The 21,231-nt window shown below is 38.6% G+C and overlaps 1 protein-coding gene across 3 annotated transcripts in view; it reads right to left on the bottom strand.

Moving 5' to 3' along the window:
• Positions 1 to 21,231, bottom strand: part of LOC124404420 — a 46,078-nt gene that overhangs the window by 17,773 nt on the left and 7,074 nt on the right. For 2 of the 3 annotated variants that reach the window (XM_046878526.1, XM_046878524.1), the window contains exons 2-3: positions 13,646 to 14,182; positions 4,343 to 4,504 (exon numbers count right to left, since the gene is read on the bottom strand). In XM_046878526.1, the coding sequence (XP_046734482.1) occupies positions 4,343 to 4,504; positions 13,646 to 14,139 (656 nt within the window). In that variant the 5' untranslated portion in view covers positions 14,140 to 14,182. Of the gene's footprint in view, positions 1 to 4,342; positions 4,505 to 13,645; positions 14,183 to 14,809; positions 14,914 to 21,231 lie in introns of those variants that run through there. The other variant, XM_046878525.1, reaches the window with a different exon arrangement.

Here is a 21,231-nt window from a genome sequence, read left to right as displayed (position 1 = left end):
ACCTTATGGATTATAAACAATCAGAATATAGAACACCGGAAACGCGACTTACAGCCCTGAATGCATAATAACTCACTCACGTAGGAGAAAGTGGAAATGATAATTGAAAATAATCGAGATATTCTTTGCCATTGCTGTTGCAATAATAATACAAATAACAATCTCTTAGTTTTCATTCAAAGAATCGATTATACTTGATAATAATATCACACACATACCTCGAAAAAGTCGTTAAAATCCTAGTTTCGAAAAACTTGAAATACTTCCGACAGGAAATCCAAAATCACTGAAGACCAGTTAGTTTCTTGTTTATATCTCTCCAAAGTCGAAACCTTGAGACTTTCTACATCAAACGACGGAATTCTTCAGTCGATGAATTCGTCGTTCTTCGCACTGACCCAGAGATATTAATTGGGCTGGGATAAAGAAGAGAATAAAAATAAAAACCGGGGGAACCGAGGGATCGGAGTCAAGTTTTGGGTAGGGTCGGAGGGTTGAAGAGGGGTGGAGAAGGAAGGAGGCTTGGGGGGGGGGGGGGGGGAGGGAGAAGAGGAGGGAAAATATAAGCACACGAGATTAATCGTAAATAACGTATATATATATATATGCTACTAGAAGTGTAGATATAGTATGTATATACGTAAAATTGTGAAACGAAGAGAATCGACTGTACCGGGAAATGTTAATTATTTTTGGTTCTTCGTCTTTTTCTATTTTTCTATTTTTTTTTTTTTTTTTTCTCTTCTTCTTTTGCACAAATAATTCTTTTTTACATATATATATATACGTATACGTGAGACCAAGTAAACGCGCGACGTTTGCTTCAGCGAACCGAGAGACAACCGGGGTTCACAATTCGACGACCACGTACAGCGTCAAGTCGGACCTGCAGGGTCGGACTGAGGCTCTTTTGCTTCGTAACGTCGCACCACGCCTGCGTGTTATACATGCTTTGCAATTTGGCCACGCGGCGCCACCTTACGGTCTTCTATGTTGCATGCATGTACCTTACCCTTGCATGGAACTCACGGATTTTTAGACGCAGTTTTTTTTTTTTTTTTTTTTTTTTTTTTTCTTCCTTCCATCTGAGAAGGCAAGGTATTTCAGGTTGATTTTGATTTCTTTTAGACTGAAAACTAAGCGACGTGTATTTTTTTTTTTTTATATGCCATATATTAAGCAATTTAAGGGGGTGAAACCCGCACGGCAAAGTTAGGCGTTTCAAACGGCGATTTGATTGGTAATCTTCTTTTTGTTTTTTTTTTTTTTTTTTTTTTTTGGAAATTGAGGTAATTACTTTTTTCATTTCTTGTTAGAGGTAAACTTTTTCAGTTGGATTAGGTTTGACAATGTTTTGTTCTTGGGGGTGAGACTGCGAAATTATCCCTTGACGTGTTTTACTTTGGAGGGTGATTTCATCCCCTTAAATCGCTGATTGGCAGATATAAGAAAATACGTGTCGCTTAGTTTTTAGTCTACCTTTCTTGTGTAAAAACTGAAGAGAGATGAGATGCTTGTACTTTGAGGAAATCAAATTTTCGAGTCTAACGAACAAATGTTCAAAATTTCGACGAATCGTTCACTTACTGATCGAATATTGAATGATATCAATTAATTTACTTTGATTTCGAGTGATTTCTACAGATTTCTACCTTATCCACACGTTCCACACGATTTTCAGTTACTTACGAATTGGATAGAATCACAGAGAATCACAAAAAAAAAAAGGTCGAATATTATTTGGAGTATCAATAAAAATCAATAGCATGTTATGGAATTCAAACCATCTGGTAAAAAATATTCAACAATTTAAATTTCTTTGATATAAATTTTGCTTTTCACTTTTCAGCTATTGAATTTATGTCACTTCTTTTATCAAAAATCAAGTTACATTGTTTAAGAAACAAATTCTGCTATCGAATCGGAGCCTGATTCGTTTCTTTCTTCATTAATTTCTGAATAAAAATACGATAATCGTCAATTACAGATGAGTTTATAAAGGAACTCTATTCTCAATTCTGAACAAAAACATTACAACAGACTTTCATTTAACGCAGAAATAAAAATATATCGTATACGTCAACGTCGAAATCGACCAGAGCGTCCCCTTAAACGAGTTTCATAGAGTCGGCAGGTGAAGTACATTACGTCGAAGTTCGGAACGCAGTCATGTCGTTGGCTGATCTAGTTGAAACGAAAGTCTTAATATATATATATATATATAGACACATACGGACCGACAATCGAAGTTTAATTAAATTACTATAAACAAGTTTGTAGAATTCCGTGTTACAGAATCCGGAGGACGTTGCGCAATCCTCATTCCCTGCTACTCGTTCTCCTTCTTCTTCTTCTTCTTCTTCTTGTTCTTGTTTTTCCTCTTAGTTTTCCAATACGTGTTTGATTGAAAAACTTTTCTTTACATAAATAAGTATACCTTACACCAAGAGATTTTTTTTTCTTTTCATTCTCGCCACCTGATATTGAAAAAATAAATTACCTCTCTTTACAATGCGATTGTTACGTTACGTAACGACAAAAATATACATAAAACATAATTGAAGAAATGAAAAAAACTCCCGAGAGATAAAGATGACCGAGTTTTCTCTCTCTCTCTCTCTCTCTCTTTGCAAGCGATACTTTATTAAAGAATAAAGTAAAGTATACGAATCAGGTCAAGAGTGAATGCTTAAAAAATAATCTATAGGGTAATCGAACTTAATTATTGTATAGATGAAAAAAGATGCTTCGGCATTTTGTCGAGTGCATGTAATTCCGACGGCAAGCGAGTCGGCTTTGCGTGGTTTAATAATACAACCGTGTTATTTACAATCGTGAATCATTTGTATAATGTATATATACATGTATGCACAACGAACGAAAGAATATTGGCAGCGGCTGTACGATAAGGTTGGTATTTTTCAAACCGGTTCTACCACTCGTGATGCAGGTTCGAAAAACTTGTGGAACAACTAATATTTATCGAATATATAAATCATTTTTTATCACAAGACGTCGTTTCAATATACCTAAATGCATAAACGATTACGCGCTTAAATAGGTATCCTGAACCTTTATTAAACGATATATATACGTAAAAAAATAATTTATTAATTGTATATTATAATTTGTAAATAAATACGAAGATTCCTAGAAAAAAAAAAAAAAACAAACAAACAAATACAACTCGGAATAATTGCTTCGCAAAATACGTGCGATTCAATCTTAACTCCAACTGACGAGATCTATTTTGTATAAGGTCAATGAAGACATATCAATGTAATTAATACCTTACGTCCAAGTAATTACGTGCATAAAGTCAATTTGTAATACGCGATTACCTTGGTTAGAGTGCACAGTATGCATGCGAAACGTCTTATTGCGCAGGAGTAATCCTTTTCTACGATAACGTAAATTATAGTCCTTATATACATTTGAATGTTTTTTTTTTTTTGTTTTCATTTTTTTTTTTTCTGCTCTTGGACCTCCGAGTTGCGTGTTTAATTGATCAATTTTATTTATCATCAGAAAGAGAAAGAGAAAAGATTAATCGAATTTCCGTGTACGTAATCTATAATCTATATAAATAATACGATAATGAACGATTATTACTGCAGAAGTAAATATGTAGGTCATATTTTTCGTTTGTTTCTTTTCTTTTCTTTTCTTTTTTCTCTTGCCTCTCTTATCACTTGTGTCCGATATCAATTTATCGACAAATTATTATCACGATTCAGGTATATCGACCATCCATTGTAGATACCTAAAAAATGAATACTTGAGCAAAACAAAAAAAAAACAAACAATAATTCTTGTTTAATCAAGGGGTAAGAAAAAAAGTGAACAGAAAAAGATAAAGAAAAAAAATCACTGCTGCTCATGGTATTTAATGGCAGACGGATTGGCGTAATGGAATGCCCTATATATATATATATATCCACGCTGCATGCGATGTGCGCAGCCGTTGATTTTCTCCCTCTTGACCGACTGACTGACTGACTGACTGAACGATCCATCATTTTTCATCCGTCATCGTGAAAAGTGGGACAAAAAGGGGTGCCCATCTAATTCCACGCTATTCTATATGAAACAATATCTTTCCACCATATTCTCTGATTTCCATTTTTCTTTCAAGAAAAAATTCCACAAGAGTATAAAATAATAGGTATATACATATATAATATTTTATCACCTATATCGTTATTATTTTTCCGTCCACAGTCGAAGAATAAATCACGTGAAATAAAAACTTCATATCACTAAAAAATCTCGTCGATAGACTTCACCCTAGACAACAAACTTCAGTCACCGAATTGATGATCCTTATAATTATTATACTTACTCGGTTTCAGGGGCGACGAGAAGAGCCGCCGATCCGTAGGCGTTCGGTATTGGTAGTCGTCCATTGTGCTCGTGAAAATGGTTATTTTCCGGCTCCTCTTGGACGGGAGTCTCATAGACGAGTGTCTCGACCATCGATCCTTTGCTAGAGCCAAATGAGACCCTGAAAAGCAGATACGATAATCACATACTCGATGATTTAAACGTTATTAAAAAGAAGAAAATATATTATAAAGAAAAGAATTGTTTAACAACTTTTTCTTTTTTCTTTCAACTTTAACACTAGAAACTAATATACCGAGTAAATGCAGTTGGCTGTGTGATAAGGTATTTAAATATGTATAAAGAAAGTTGAAATTTTTCTTAGAAAAATTGCAGATATATATATATATATATACATTGTATATATGTATATGTGTGTGTGTGTGTGTGTGTGTGTGTATACAGGGGTAAGAAAAAAACGTTTACATAGAATATCTATTTTTATCCCGATTCGTTTGTTATTCTTCTTTTCCAAAACCTTTGGAACCACGAGATTATGGCTTCTAGCTTTTCGGTAATTGAGAGAAAAATCTCAATAGTAGGTAAAACCGCGTGTGAAATATATAAAAGGGGAACAAAAAATATAATCTTTAACGTTGAATTTTTTTCCTTTTTTAATAAAAAAAAAAATCATTCAGTATTGCCGATCTAGTTCAAATAAACTGAAACAACGCAAAGCGTGCTGAAAATTTTGTAAATCCGAAAAAAAAAAAAAAAAAAAAGAAAAGAAAAGAAAAGAAAACGACTTCCGTAAACGATAATCGAGTTTTTATCAATTTGAAATAATTCCTCGATCATCGATTGGCTGGATAGAAAAAAAAAAAATGGAGTATATATATCTAACGATAAAAATGATTTTATTGAAAATAGGTAGATTGCGTTGGAAAAAAAATGACTAATTGTCAAATCATGATTTAGATAAGAAAAAGAATCGAATTCCGTCGTGACGTCGTCCGTCGAATCTGCAACATCCTTTTAAACTCAAGTCGGTGGCGCTCTCTGGCGGCAAATGTCGGAAGCCGTTGTAGCGCGGGTGGGTGTCAAAGTCACGTGACATTGCGGCTCGACACGTGGCCGATACGAGTAATTTGTGACACTGCGCGTCTCCGATGCGCCAGTTTTCAGGCTGCAATGCGCTGCAATGCGCTAACAACTCGCCGGACGCGATCTGAGTCGTGTAATTAAACGTTGCGCAATCCCGGTGCAATTAAGGCGGCCCTAATTTAAAGCCGGCGCTGCCAGCCAGGCCTGACGGTCTGCGATCTCATCGTTAATCAAGATTGGAATTTGTAACTTGCAGGTTTATCAGAAGGCGAGAGTCACTTTGCTAATAAAGAGTTGAAGATTACTTTCTTGATGTATATATATATTAGGGTGGCGGAAAAAAAACGACTACTTTTTTTTTTTTTTTTTTTTCGAGTCTCGTGAGACAAAATGTTAGTTTTTGAGGTTTTAAGGGTGAAATTGCGTATCACATTTGCTGGAGTTCGAGACTTGAAAAAAAGAGTTGATTGGATTTTCAAGACTTCGTGGGATTTCGTAATCGGAATTCCATTCGTATATTCTGTAAGACTTCGTGATATTGCACAAGGATTCTTGTCACGTGATCTCACCTCGTCGGATTTTCATTCGACTTGATGAGATTTCATAGAATTTCACAAGCACCTACTTGTTCAATTTTTGAATAATTAAAAAATGTTTTCATCCATAAACTTGAGTATTTTTACGTTTTAGAATTTTGCTATACCTAATAGTGAAATCATTTTCCCTTGACTTCTTATTTAATACTCAATTACGTTCCACTGCTTCGCAATCGAACTGACAAAACGTATCGATTTCCAAGTCTCGAACCTGTAAAAAAAGGGCGAGCTTGGAGTTTGCAAACCGGTCGGCCGGAGATGAGACTCATGAGTCCAGGGCCGGCGACTTGTAATTTTTTCAGGCATGAAGTTCGTTATAGAAATGAAAACTGAATGGACACGTTCATTTACTCTATCACAGTCACACGATATATTGACGAACGTGATATATATATCTAATTTTTCAATAAAACCAAAACTACTAGATTAATTTCTGTCACAATTTCACCCCGAATGTAAAGAAAATGTCGTTGTGTCAATAAATCCAGAAAAAAAATTATGAATAAAAAATACGAGTACTTCAAACTTCAATAAAATGAAAAAAATGTCCATAAAACGCAGAATATTCAAGTCAACAAATCTACTGACTCAAAAATAATTTCAAAAACTTTTCAACAATTCTATTCTATCCTAATCTACGTGTTCATGAAAACCCCATGCTCAGCATACATCATATATGGATTATTCCATTCGCAGTTAACTTGTCTGCAACAATAAATCGTCGCCGAAGAGTCGAGATTGCTGAAACCCTTTTAAAGTCGGGAACGAGCTATTTACAAGGCTACGGTCAATTCCACCACGTAGACGACGACGACGACGTCGACGACGACGACGTTGTAGGGTAGGTCCGGGTCGTTCGGGTTGGAGGTCGGGGTCGAGGTCGAGGTCGCCGCCGCCGAGACGAACAGCACCAACAACTGGGTATCGAGCGGCCATGCAGAAGCGAGTCTCTTTGGCGAGGGATGCTCTGCAGAATTGTTCGCAGTTTTACCATCCGACGTCGAAATAGACGAGCAATTTTACCAAACTTGAATCAGGCACGTCCTCGAAGTAAATCGTGTCCAGGTCAGCTAGGCTTCGTCTCGAATCTTTTATACTCTCTTTCTGTCCAATTTTTCCACATAAGCAATTGATCAGGGTCGATTAATATTTTTCGATATGAGTATGGCGTAAGGAAATAAAAATAAGGAATGTCCAACATGACGTCACAGAAATCACGTAAACAAGTTACTTGAGGTTACTTATTTATTTCTGGATAATTAAAAAAGTAGTAAAAATAATAGTAATAATAATTTAAACACTAAAGAAAGAAAAGAAAATATCAAGCTTATATGACGTCACCAGTTTGGATATGTTTTCGGATTGGTTTAACTAAAGTGTTACATGTTCATTGTTTTACTTTATTTCCTTACACCATCGATCTGAGATATTTATTAGTGTTACGGCGAATCGATCTAGTCCTTCTTTATTATTTTACTTTTATCTTTTTTTCCGACAAATTGCGTATCTATTTTCATATTTGGCTAGGATTAGACGAGACACGAACGTATAGTTAACTTATAACGTCTATAAGATACCGCTTCCCGTTTATTATTTATATACATTAGGGTGGCGCAAAAAAAACGACTATTTTTTTTTTTTTTTAGCCTCGTGTGACAAAATGTTAGTTTTTGATGTTTTAAGAGCCCACTCCAAAGGACAGCTCGAAAAAAAAATTTTAAGAAGTCACTCCACATTTTTTAAAACGTCAGAAATCGTCAAATATCGATTTTTTTTTTTTTTTTTATTTTTTTTCTCGTTACGGTATAATTTTATAGACAAAAAAAAGAAATAAGTTTCCGAAAGTTTCAGTTCAAAATTTGAATTTTGAAAGGTCGCTCATAATTTTTTTTCAATTTTTTGGTGCATTTCTTCAGATCTTTTCGATCGACCTTTTAATATTCATATTAAAATTTCATAAATTTTTTTTCTTCAATTTAGTAAGAAAGAATCTATAACAATACACCGCGCCATGAATTAAAAATCAAACAAAATACTGAAAATATAATTTTTTTTAATTAAATTTTTTGACGACTTTTGACATTTTTTTAAATTACGAGCGACCTCTTAAAATTTTTTTTTGAGATGTCCTTTGAAGTGGGCTCTTAAAACATCAAAAACTAACATTTTGTGACCCGAGACTAAGACAAAAAACAAAAAAGTCGATTTTTTTGCGCCACTCTAATATACATACATATATATATATATATATATATATATATATATATATATATATATATATATATATATATATATATAGGTATGAGATATTTAGAAACTGCACGTCACAGAAGTGTAGGAAACGAACTTTCGCGCGCATTAAAATTTGGCTCGGTTCCCGGGATGACCGATCGCATCATTTTGCGGTATCGTCATGTAAGTGTGTGTATACGATACACTAAATATAAATGCGTCAATTACAACATGCGGATACATGTTTCGCATGAGGGTTCCTCTTCCATAGTCCCACTGTGCGTAAGAAGTCAACGATCACATAATTGTGAAATAAATTATTCAATTGACTCTACGACAGTCAACGGTCATCTCATTTGTCATAAGTATACGCGCAGGTACCTATACGAGCTCTGCTTTCACGCATGCAAATCATATGTAAAAACAGTATAGTATATATAGCAAATTGAAACCTTGACGAATATGAATAGAACAATGAATTTAAAATATAAAACCAAGCATGCGTAACCGCACCATCCAAAAGCGCATAGATCATGTTTTTCAATGATGTCGATGATATACCATCGATTCGTCGCGACGACGTCTACAGTCGTCAGCAACGATAATATTGGATTGAATTTTGGTCCGAGTAAAAACTTGGACCAGTGTTGGTCATCAGTGTTTCACAAACCACATGGGCATCTAGGTACATACGTGTATTTATTAGACGAAGACTCATTGTCAGTAATGTGAGAGAGAGAGAGAGAGAGAGAGTCGTAAATCAATGAGGTCGCGTTGGTGGTGGTAGATATCGCGATTGCAGAGGTAGAGAGAAAAAGAGAGAGAGAGAGAAAGAGCAGGTAGTGCAGCCGGACTCCAAACCCGAACCGACGATTCTGGTTCTGGTTGAAGCAAGAACCTGTGCACCACATGGATAACGATACCGACGCTTGAAAGGTCAAAGGTTCGGCCGATCTCAGCCTTTCGCTTCTCATCCACCCACGATTTCGAACGTTAACATTATATTATAACACATCCACCAATATAGACCATCTGTATCAGGTATAATATAGGTTTTATAATGGGCAAATGGTTGTGTCGCGAGTTGTATGGGTCATTGAATCAATGGTCACCGATAATGTCCACGTTTATAGATATATACGTATACTAATGCAACGGGTCTCTGCATGTCAAGACATTATAAACACCGCGGTGTATCCATGGTTGTAATTTATGAACGTGTCCAAGTGTGGCACATGCCTTTACCCGACGTGTCTGCCTCTGCGCATGTGAATTGTATTGTACATGACTACGTACAGTATATAGTCGATGGTGGTAGTGGTGGTGGTGGTGGTGGTGGTGGTGGTGGTGGTGGATGGAGGGGGTGCGTGGGAGTTCGAGGCCACGAGACGCGATCATCGCGAGAAGCTTTATGGACACCCTCGTACCGCATGTCTGACGTAACTGATGGACCCTCTGGACGAGTTCATTTCCAATGTATTTTTTTTCTGAATGAGAGAGAGAACGGAGTGTGGACGTTATTTTTGTCGATAAAAATATCTAAGTTAATCCATATCCATCAATAAGATCCATACGGTAAAATCATTCTATAAAACTTTCAAAATAGTTTCTCAAGTGCTTCAATTAAAGAAATTATTCTAAAGTTACTTTTCAAATTATGTATGTATTTTTTTTAAACCCCCAAAGTTCTAATCAGTTATAAAAGAAGCCTAAGGAAAATCGGTTCAATTTAACGCAAGGAAAAAATTTTCGTCTCCTCACTAACACTTGAAATGATATCGAGTTACGCCAAAGTGGTTCTCGTCGTGTTGAAGGCTGCATAGGGTAGGTGTATAATGTAAGGTGAGACGTTCGTCCACAGGTTTGCCCCTGACCCGACTGCACGATGGTTGGTATTAGTGTAGTGGCAGCAGCGTGAATATCGCAGCGATAGACTGCATCCACACTCCAATACACATGCAAACATCTAGCACATTGCACATATGACTTGGAAGTGCTTAGAATCGTCCAAGACGAAATCCAATTTATGCATATTTATGGAACACCCGTTAAGCTGTACCAACCAACCAACCAACCAACCAACCAACCAGCCTAGCTCAGGTTATACGATACCTGTGTAACACACTGTATAACGTCTGCGTGTGCCATTGGCACGTGACTAATTATACACCCTGAGGATGGTACAAGTATAGTGGTAAGAGAATTTGCAAAAAGGGAGAATCAAAGTGACCTCGTACTTCGTGTTACTATTCCTGCACCTATTCAAGCACAGTGTATAATACAGGTATACCGATCTCTAAGAACAAAATTGGCGTAGCTAAACGAGCAAAGTATAATTACCGAGAGAATTTTTAATGGTCGTCAAGAGAGATAAAAGAAAAATGCGAGTACAAGTTGGTAACGCAATGAAAAAAAAAGAAAAAAAAAAAAGAAAGAAAGAAAGAAAACAAAATAAGTATCCAGACCAGAATTAGCCTGTGCGGTATGCTAGATGAGTGTGCAGGGTTGTAACGGATAGACACACATACCTCGCTTGGAATACTGTAAAGTAGGTGCAAGAGAAGAAGACCGTGAAATGCACATAGCTTGCGGGTATAACAACTACCTCTGTTACGCAACGCAGTATACATAGGATATATATTGTATACATTATGGCGTGTATGTGTATAAGAGAATACTGAGGCTATGCGTTGCACGTAAACCGAGCGTTTAGCTTCACTCGGTTAAACTTATTCTCGAAACTATTCAGAAACACACGGCACGTTTGGCCTATCCATAAAGGAGAGGGGAGAAGGATCGACCAGTCCTCGTGCACAGTTTTTACAAACTTAGTGTACACAATCTTGAAACGGAATTGATAAACACCGTGAACCGTTCGAAGTTTGGTTCCGATGCACTGGAAGGATGTTCTTGGAAGTAACGATGAGATGCGTTACGATCAAGTCACACTATGCACCAAAACTTGACGAAATAAATGAAGAAGATAACCTTTAATGAATGTAAAAAAAACAAAAAAAACAACAAAAAAAACAACAATATATTCACTCACCAAAAAATTTGCCGCAAAGTATGATTGACGCTGATGAACACTGGCTCGCCGAAGACCGAGTTGTTGGGAGAGAGAAGAAGAAACGATAACTGGGTCCAGATTGAATCCTTCTCTCTCCTGATGCTACGTGGCAAGTAGATATACGTATACTATAATGTTCCCTTTCCGCAGTGTAGATTTGAGAAACTAGCCAATCGGGCATAGCGATTACGTACGTGTGTGCAACTCGTTACCACGAGTAATGCTGACACAGAGAGGCAAGCAAGCTTGTCTTCATCTCTTTTCTTCGCGATATAACCGCAAGACGGACCGGATTTCGGCTGGGGCATAGAGACGGAGTGAACTGGATAACCGCTGGTTCGATGGGCTAATCGACTACTCAGGTACTAAAGCTGTAAACTGGTTTGTAGATTGATTTTAGGTACATGTGAATTGTGATTGAAACACAAGCAGGAAAAAGCTTTGAATTTTATTGCAACACGTCTTGCTGATTCGATTCATATAGAAAAATGTAGATTGTTTTTTCCAGTACAACTCCGTCTTTGTAATTAATTCCACGATGAAATACCACGAAGCCCATCATTTCCCATGGTGATATTCTTACAACAGAACTATTCCCGTATCGATGAGAGACGTATCATCCAAAGGTGGGCAGGTAAGTCTAGCGTGTAATCAAACTTTGACTGCGTCGTATCAAGTTACAAATAAGATTGGAAATCCGATCTCGTATGGTTCTCATTCTGGTTCCAACTGCTTCGTCGATATCACATCGCTCGGGGGTTGGAAGACGAATGATTGACTAATGAGATGCTTTTGAAGAACTAGTGCAGGATTAGACTTCGTTGACGACTTTGGATTTCTGGTTAGTATTTAACATGATCGTTAGACAGTTTAATTACCCGGAATATTTGACTACCCGGAAGCCAACACATGTTGAACAATGTGTGATTGTTGACTCTGTAAGCCTGTTTCTAATCACTTGCCTTCTAAACTTGTCCAACACGCGTAGGTGTCAGGTTAGAAAAGACACCAAAAGGATTCATTCACGCTGTTGAACACATGTGTACCAATTCCAACTAATTCGAAATAAGAATTTCAGGTGCGAATCAAACACGCTTGAGTGACGCCACGTGTGTATTTGGGCCCTTCTTTTTCGACGGTCCCCTGCTGAACTTTGTTTTTCCACTTCTTATTTCTTACTGTTTTTTTCTTCGTCGTTTAAACCTCGCATAAAATTGGGCAACGATCACGTCATGTTTAGTCTACCGTAAATGTGTATATATGTATATATAAATACGGACCAACTGTACGAAATGTGTTGTACCTACAACCATACGGAGATGAGGTTTCAGTCTTGGTAAAAATGTCACGCGTTAAGGACTCCGAAAGTCGTATAATATCTTGAGAAACTTGGGTTAAATTATGTACCCTGATAAAATCTTTTTCTCCTACTTTTCTGTATACATTTCATATGCATTATATGAGTGTGTACCGGTTCATCAAAGTCGAGCTAAACCGTTTCTTCTTTCTTCCTTTCACCCGTGACGATGACGTCACGCTTTGTTGATGTGCCTAACTTCACACGCTACATATTTTTTTTACCCGTTCTATAGCCTGCAAGGAAGTAGCCAAATTTTTCTCTTGTTTACCTCCAGTTTTTTGGTTTTTTTTTTTTTTTTTTTTTAGACGTAATAATAGCATATTTTTTACACGTTTCGATCACGAATGCACGTATGTACATACAACAGACCTTGTAAAATGTAAATTATGAAGAATAACGAAAGCAAAGTAAAACAAAACCAACTACTACAGTGTTCAGACTTGAAATAGTATATTTCAGAGCTCAACAACCAGCAAATCCTATTTCGCGTTCATATCATCCTATTATATCCAGTTTCTCGATACGAATATATTCGTAATATCGACCCGAGGACACGTCTCGGCTTCTATAGATATTGTAACAAATTTCAAATAGCTAACTGACTGACTATGAGAGAAAATTTAGTGTGACATCAAACTGCCGTTTGTTCGAGTGCAACGCCTGGTGGATGGATAAATAGTGTTTATGAGCAAAGAACTTCGCAGAATTCTTATGGAAATTGGCTTTCGGTTGAATTGGCTGGATTTCAATATATTACAGTTCATATCCTCCCGATCCAAAAAGTTCTCGTCGACACAAGTCCCAAAAATCAATAATGAGATGAGATCTTTTCGGATCAAGAGTACAACCGGGAGGCAATTTCCATAAGTATTCTACGAGATCCTTTCCCACGTTAAAAAAATAAGAGGTCATACAGGATACGATGTTAAAGTACGCGATGAGGATGACCAAATTACTAACCTCTTGAGACTGGTGTGCTTGGCGCCATTGAACAGCTTGTGCTTCTTCTCGCTGCCAACGGTACTGGCATCGCTCCCAATGCTGTAAAGACTGTCATCTTTAACGACGGCCCTTCCGGGTCCAGATGAGTGCAGAGCCGAGGATTTCCGGGTCGTATTGCCGGTTGCATCACCGATTGCAGAGTGTTTCGGGCTTTCGAGAGACTCTTTTCGGCCATTTATACCACGGTAGGCCTTGATCTGATCGTCGGCGATATCCTCGTCCCCCTCGTCGAGTTCTTCGATCTGATCTCCGCCCCCCCGCGAGGCCAACGTCGACTGAAGCGCGCTTATTGTCCGAGCGTTTAAAGTCATTTTCGGGGATCCGGGGCCCCCGGATTGAAGGTCATTGATCTGGTAACTCCTCGTGGACATCTGGCCCAGGTTTCCATTGCGGTTTTCCATCGGCGATGACGGTGGTGGCTTTTCATCCGCTGGCAACATGTACGACAACATCTTGAATGCTTTTGATCGAGTGCTCGGTGGATGGTCGTCGGATCTGAAATCATGATAGAAGTATGTGATCGATACTGCATTACAGATAATGGATAAATAATCAACATCGTAGATAGTTGCTGCGTGCATGGTCAACGGATGCGTGATGCCTTTACTGCAAGACCCAGATTTCATCGTCGGTTGGTAAAACCTGAATGGAACTTGATAGTTGGCGAACGCTTCGTGGGGTTGACACGCTGCATCGGCAGTAACGTAACAACGTGTCTACCACATAAACACTGTATTATAGATGTGTATATAAATATATAGGTATACATTATAACGTAATAAAGTACGAACGGGGGAACGTAACGAGACACTTTATACGGACAGGCACCAATAGTAATCACACTTTAAAAACATACACGCACGTATCTAAACGTGTAAGTTTTGGTTTTATTGACCGTGTAATAATTATCATCGACGACAGTGCGGAGAAAAATAGTGTATAAACGAGCAAAGTTGATGATTATGGATGGATATACCCAAAGAGACTTGTGTTCTATTTTCAAATTCAAAACTATCCTTGTGATACTGGATTGTTAAAAAGTTAATGTCATTCCTCTCGGGCTTTGAAGTAAATCTAAAAAAAGCAACAGAGATCGTACAAAAGAATCTACACCAAGCATACCTCCAAGTGTATAAAGTGTTCTTTGCAGTCAGCTGTTATATTACAAGATTTCTCTGGCAAGGGTAAAGAGAAAATTTGCGCCGCATAGTAAAACGATGACACATCAAGTTCAGGGTGCCAATTGCAATGGCACTTCTTTCTTCATTTTAAATACTTTTGCTTCACAGTCTGTTTCGAAATTCGATGAAAACCACAACCACGATGTTTGTATCCACCACGTGATCGCAAGATTAAATAAACATCCCCACCAGAATCCCGTTTTCGTCACAAACTATAAAAACTGTAAACCCACATTACTGGTAACCATCGTGCAGTTCAATCCTCATCAACCGAGTCTTAACAACAACAACGCCGACACGGAGAAGTTTGAAGCGATTGCGTCTCTGCGAGACCGCGAAGAGCGACTGGCTTCAGGTAGAAATGGATGGATGGATGGATGGATGGATGGTACCGAGCACCAAGGACCGACGGGAGTCGAATAGAAGTGTAAGTAAGGTGACGACGGTAGGATAGGACAGGTATAAAGGTATACACAGTTTGACTATATAAACCGGCGTATCCGCAAGCGCGGAGTCACGTGCCGGATGAATCAGCGTTGGTCGCTGGTCGCGTTGATTTTCGTTTTATAAGATTTCATCGAGAACAGGCACGTTAAAATCTGAGAGGTTTGAACATGCCCATCAAGTTGTGCTCCGTCACGCGATGCCGAGGATCGCAGTCCTTCTCCCTCCCCCTATCCATGTCCAGTAAGAAAATCCGTAAGAAATTCACGTACAAATCTCAGGACATTAGAAAAGGAATTTTTCCGAGAGTAAAGAAAAATTCAACAATAGTTTCCAGGATTTTTGAAGTCCAAGAAAACTTCATGGAGACATTTTCAGAACCACTGGATACATATATACACGAATACACCCTGCATGCATTAAAGCCGTGTTGTTTGTTTCCTGAACAGTATGTAAATAAGAAGCGAATCGAATACTTTGCGGACTCCCGGTTTTTTACTACATTCATGACTCACGCGCAGGTTGTTGTATGCAGGAACACACAAATGGAGTCGAGTTCTTCGTGTTCGAGGATGAGGAATAGCTACGGGTATAAGTCTTGTAGACTTTTACCGTTCGCTTCTTACCCTGAATAACAACTGTACGTACAAGAAAATTATACCTACTCTTCTCTTCCTGTGGGAAAAACAACGCATTGTTACAGATAACCGTGCATTTATAATTTCTAATCCATTTGCTGTATTGCACATATTATTATACATAATATAGGTATATTTAGACTTATATTTAAGAAACAGTTTTCAGCTACGTTAGAATCGACGTGTGTTTATATTTATCTGGCATAACCGCGCAGGTAATTGGATTGAAGATAAAACAAAATAAAAAGAAAAGAAGAAGAAGATGAAAAAAAAAATACAACTGCTATTTACAGTTACGATGTAATTTATTTTTGGAATAATAATCTTAGACATTCCAATGGATCAACGTCACGTGTCTGACTTAACGATCTTTGTTCGAAGGAAAAAAAAATGTATGCATTTAGACATGTAAAATTGAATGTAACTTCGTTAAAACTTTTCGATTACGTCACACGACACCAGCCAACTGCGAGCAAGCAGTGGTGCTCAAGTCTATTTATAAGATTGAAAAAATATAAAAATTACTGTAATAATCGTATATATATCGTTACACTGCCCGCGCGATTTGAATCCTATCATCGCAGGAGTAAAATAAGAGCGAGGATATGATTAGAGGGTTGGTAAAAATGGTATGTAAAGTGTAAACACGTTTCTGTTATAATAATAAATAATGCGACACGAACAAGTTATACATCGTGTAAAAGTGAGCCTGCCTGCCTGCCTGCCAGTACGATATAGTGATTCGGAGCCGGTTAGCTACTGAACTTGAATAGATGCCATCACACACGAACTACCGTGGATGTGTATTTTGATGGGGTTCACAAATGCAAAACGTGTGTTTCATACTGTAGAAGAATGTATAAGTCGTGGAACGTGAACTTTCGTTCTTTCGCATACTTGCTTTTTTTATTCACGTAAGTAGTGTGTATAACAAAGCGTGAAAACACACATACACACACACTCACTCGAGTACAAAAAAGAGACTAAAATAATTTTGCGTTGCGAATGTATTCATGACAATGCTCTCAGCTTTCAAGCTCAAGTGCAGCAGCATCAGCATCATTTCTGTCATATCATGTAAAATTTTATTGTTAGTTTCCTTTGTTAAGTATGGCTGAAATAATTACATCTAATCATAAATTGAGAAATCTTCAAATCGATTACGACTACAGTAGCTGATTCGTGTTCGATTGCTTAGATCTAAGAGATTGAAGATCGTAACGTTAACGAACGAAAAGCAATTTTATAGTAATTCAGGTAATCGAGTTTTCGAAATATAAACATATTCGTCATCCTTATAATTCACACCTTCGTCAGGCATTAAAAAATTTCGAACCTACATTTGTTTTTTCCGAAACGTAAATCGTTACAATAACTTTATCAATTCGACCTGTCGTCGTTTCAAACGATTTCTGAATTACGACCGCGGTTGATAGAGTCAAATTGATATCAACGCACCTCGTTAACAGTGTGACGAAGTGTGTGTATACATATAGATACATACATACATAAAGTGTAAGTTCACGACTGCTCGGTGTTAAGTAGTATCGCAATACGCTCGCGTCGGCACTTCCGGCACGCGTCGTCGTCGTCGTAGTATCGTAACTGTTGAAATACGGTATATACTTCCGGGGTCAGTTTCGTCGGGTTATATATTCCGGGTTTGGTGCTCAGTGGCGAGTTGTCGGTGATCAGGACGTCTCAATTAGGTCATGTTTAGCCAACGTGGATGGATTGACATTCGGGAATAGAATGAGAATGAGAATGAGAATGAGAATGAGAGAGAAAGATGTCACGAACACTCTGCATGGTGCCTCCTCCTTCAGCGTAGCAAGACACGGTTATGTGGTAGTATTAATAATAACACGTAGTCGTCGTATATTGACGGGTGAACGGAAGTCACGTGCCCGTCCATCACGCTGTTCCATCCAACAGAATTAGCGCCTGCCTGCTTGCTGCAGAGACCGTCGAGGCGACGACTAGACGAGGATCATCGCCGCACCGCGGCGTCGTTGTCGATCCTCTTTCTCGCATTCTTTGTTTGGGTTCCCAACGTGAGGTGCTACTGTCACGAGTGGAGTTTAATAAACTCCATATCAACCTACCACGGTCCGGGAGCAGCATCAATGACAACGATAACAATCATCACCATCATCATCATCATCAACATTTCACAACCGGAGACCAACTCACAACTGCCATATTTAAAAATAAATATTTTCTCCTCTATTCCGATCTATAGAAATATATGTTTGTGTGTAATGGCAACGAGGAAATAACTTATATTAACAATAATTGTTGGTACCAGACGCGGACGATAGTCGTGGATACCATGAATTACAAATTAATGATAAACGATGTGGCCATAGTGCGAATTTTTATTACATAACCGTTCAAATTAATATATGCAAATTGTTTCGTGCGCGTTATTCACCTCTCTAGTCTTTCTCAACTCCTACTGCAAATTTCTCTGTTCCTGCAGCACACAGCATACTTGGCGCAAAACTGATTCTGCATACCTCTGTGTGCATCAGCGTAGCAACAACTCGCGTGTTTAACTCTGAAAACAGATTGGAGCATTGCACATGCATATAGGTATAATATTATACTTCTGCGAGCTATTAACCATTCGTACATTCGTCTTCGTAACTTGCTTGCTTGTACGTATATATGGTCGTTGATCTATTTTCGTATCGTAATTGAAGTGCCGACGGGAGACGCGAGCCGGTTACTCCTGATTGCTTGGAATGATCGTTACACGTATACTTACCTGGGTGTAGGATATAAGAGGCATCCACACCAACGTCTAACTGCTGCTGCTGCTTCTTGCTTACAGTATGGTAACTGGATAATCGAAACGAAGCCCAACAAGATGAAAGAGTTTAAAAATTTCCTCAACGAGTTATACAGTTAGGTACTCAACAGCTAGACCTTATCCCCAACAGCAAGTGACAATGCAGATTTGAGGTCCCAGCGGTGGCAGCTTGCAGGTCTTTAATGTAAGAGAGAAAAACGCGTTTGATGTACCGAAAAGCTAGATATTATACGATTATTTTGAACTTTAGCAGTCTAAAGAGTTATTTTATGTGTTTTTCTACTTTTCTCATGGTCATGGAAACTCCATACTCAGTGCGACCATACCGAAGTCGCTGGACACGAATAGGATGATTATAGTTAGACATAACGTGTCTATTACGAGGGATCTCTGAATTGCTTTTCCCATTCATCTGTCACTTTCTCATTTTCTTCTTCTAAATCCTCATCCCGGGATGCTACTAAATACGACCGCAAGGGTGATTCCCGACTCCTGTGCCGAGGGGTGAAGCGATGAAACACGAGGGGCGCGTCGAGGGGTGTGCCGCAGGGTGCGCCAGGACGCTACCGAATATATATGTATACCGAGCGACGGTCTCATCTCGGGCAATTTCACTCCACCCCGTCGATATCTTCGCTGAAGAGTATTTTAGTCTGCTAGCCGATACACTGACGTCAGCAATAAGCTATACGCAGGAAAATTATCGAAACAGGATGATACATGGTTTAGGTTTTGTTGCTTGGTTATTTATTCAGAGTAAACTGCACTCATAACAAAACCAAAAGTTTCGCAAGATTGCTTTGAAGTAAAGTGCAATGCGCGTGAGATAGTGGAGTAATGGATATTGGAATGGTAGATGAAGGAATTGTAGGCTTGTCGTTGTAATTTCTTCATGGACTACTGTGGGAAACAAATTTTGAGGTGGGGGTCCTTGGTTGGGTTGAAACGTTAACGAAAAAATGACGTGACGTACATACGTCAAGACTTCGATGTTCTCCAATACGAAAGATACTTGATTAAAATCAATCAATTCCTGGTCTCAAAACCTGACGAAAATTCACGGCTATGGCTGCCCGTGATCCATATCTGCAGTACCTAGACGTAGAATAGGGTATAGCGTATACCGAACGAGCCACGCCTGCCTTTGTGAACGTCAAATTGAAACGGGTAGAGCGACAAACCAGCCGACGACGCTTTAATCGGGATCATGGAACCGTGAAACTGAATCCCATTACGACATGCACGGGGTCGGAAAGCCGACTGCCGGTTATCGGCGTCCCCGTCTGCTGCACCGCCAAAGTGCAGTTCGGTTCGTTTGGAAGATGAGACTCCATGAGGTATATAGAAAAAAAAAGTGCAGAAACTAGTGACTTCGTGACTTGAATGACTGTAACCATCCATTTCCAATGACAAATTGATGAGAATATGTGGAACGGAAAACGCAGGATTGAATCATCGCAGGTCAGGTATATACTCAACCCATAATGCAAAGTTTCTTCACTCCTCAGTGCACAAAAAGACTACAACAGCAAGCGGTTCATTTGTCATGGTCAAGTTCACGGGCAAACTCGATTCCGCGAGCTTATCGTTAGTTCGAATCGATTAGTCACATGGAAACCTCGACCAGCGATGAGGCGTTTCGCCATAAGTCGTGGTTGTGCAGAGAGTCTTCCTTTTTTGTCATAATGTTATTCTTATACACTCCAGCATCACAGTGGCATGTCGAATCGCACCTTGCGGACGTATTTCTCGCGTCAACGATCACCGAGCTGCTTCATCTCTTCCTGATCTGTTTATAATTTGGAGTCGATTTCCGGTCTTGGAATCTAGACTCGAAGCTTAATCATTCCACGAATGATGTTAAGATTCGACGATTAAAAAAGGCAACTTTTTCAAAGCTGAAGGTGTAACCAACGGAATAGCTTACGAGGATGCTATAAAGTATCGTCGTTGTGTACAAAGTGTATAAATTATTAGTCGTTTAACGTACCGCCAATGGGTGCATGCATCACGCGATTTAATAGTCTTGATAAATCGATCTCTCGCTCCCTCTCGCCTTCTTCCGGTCTTTTGTTGTCGTTTGTTTGATCAGGAACTCGTTCCTCTGTTACGCATTCATATCTACAGGTATGAATAAGTTTATTGACTGGATGGTGCTGCTGGTGCACATTTACATACATCCATGAAACTAAAGAGCCACGTTAAGAGCAGCATTCGAGTCGTTAATTGTTGTCAGTAAACTTGTATGTTTGACATTGATAGTAAGACGTGGGTTGATGGTGGTTCTTCACAAGGTATTGCAGTTAACGACTCGCCACAGAGATGCAGTGTCATGATCATGCGACAGTCGAATTTCCATGAGGCTGAAGTCAGTAACGTTAACGTAACGATACTTCGGGAGAGAGAAAAATTGTTATCAAGAAATTTTAGCGATGACTTTTAATGAGGTTGAAGTTGGTAACGTTA

This window comes from Diprion similis, chromosome 3, assembly GCF_021155765.1.
Source record: "Diprion similis isolate iyDipSimi1 chromosome 3, iyDipSimi1.1, whole genome shotgun sequence".
Lineage (NCBI taxonomy): Eukaryota > Metazoa > Arthropoda > Insecta > Hymenoptera > Diprionidae > Diprion > Diprion similis.
Note: the sequence above shows the minus strand (reverse complement) of the source record. Positions and strands in the feature narration are given on the sequence as shown.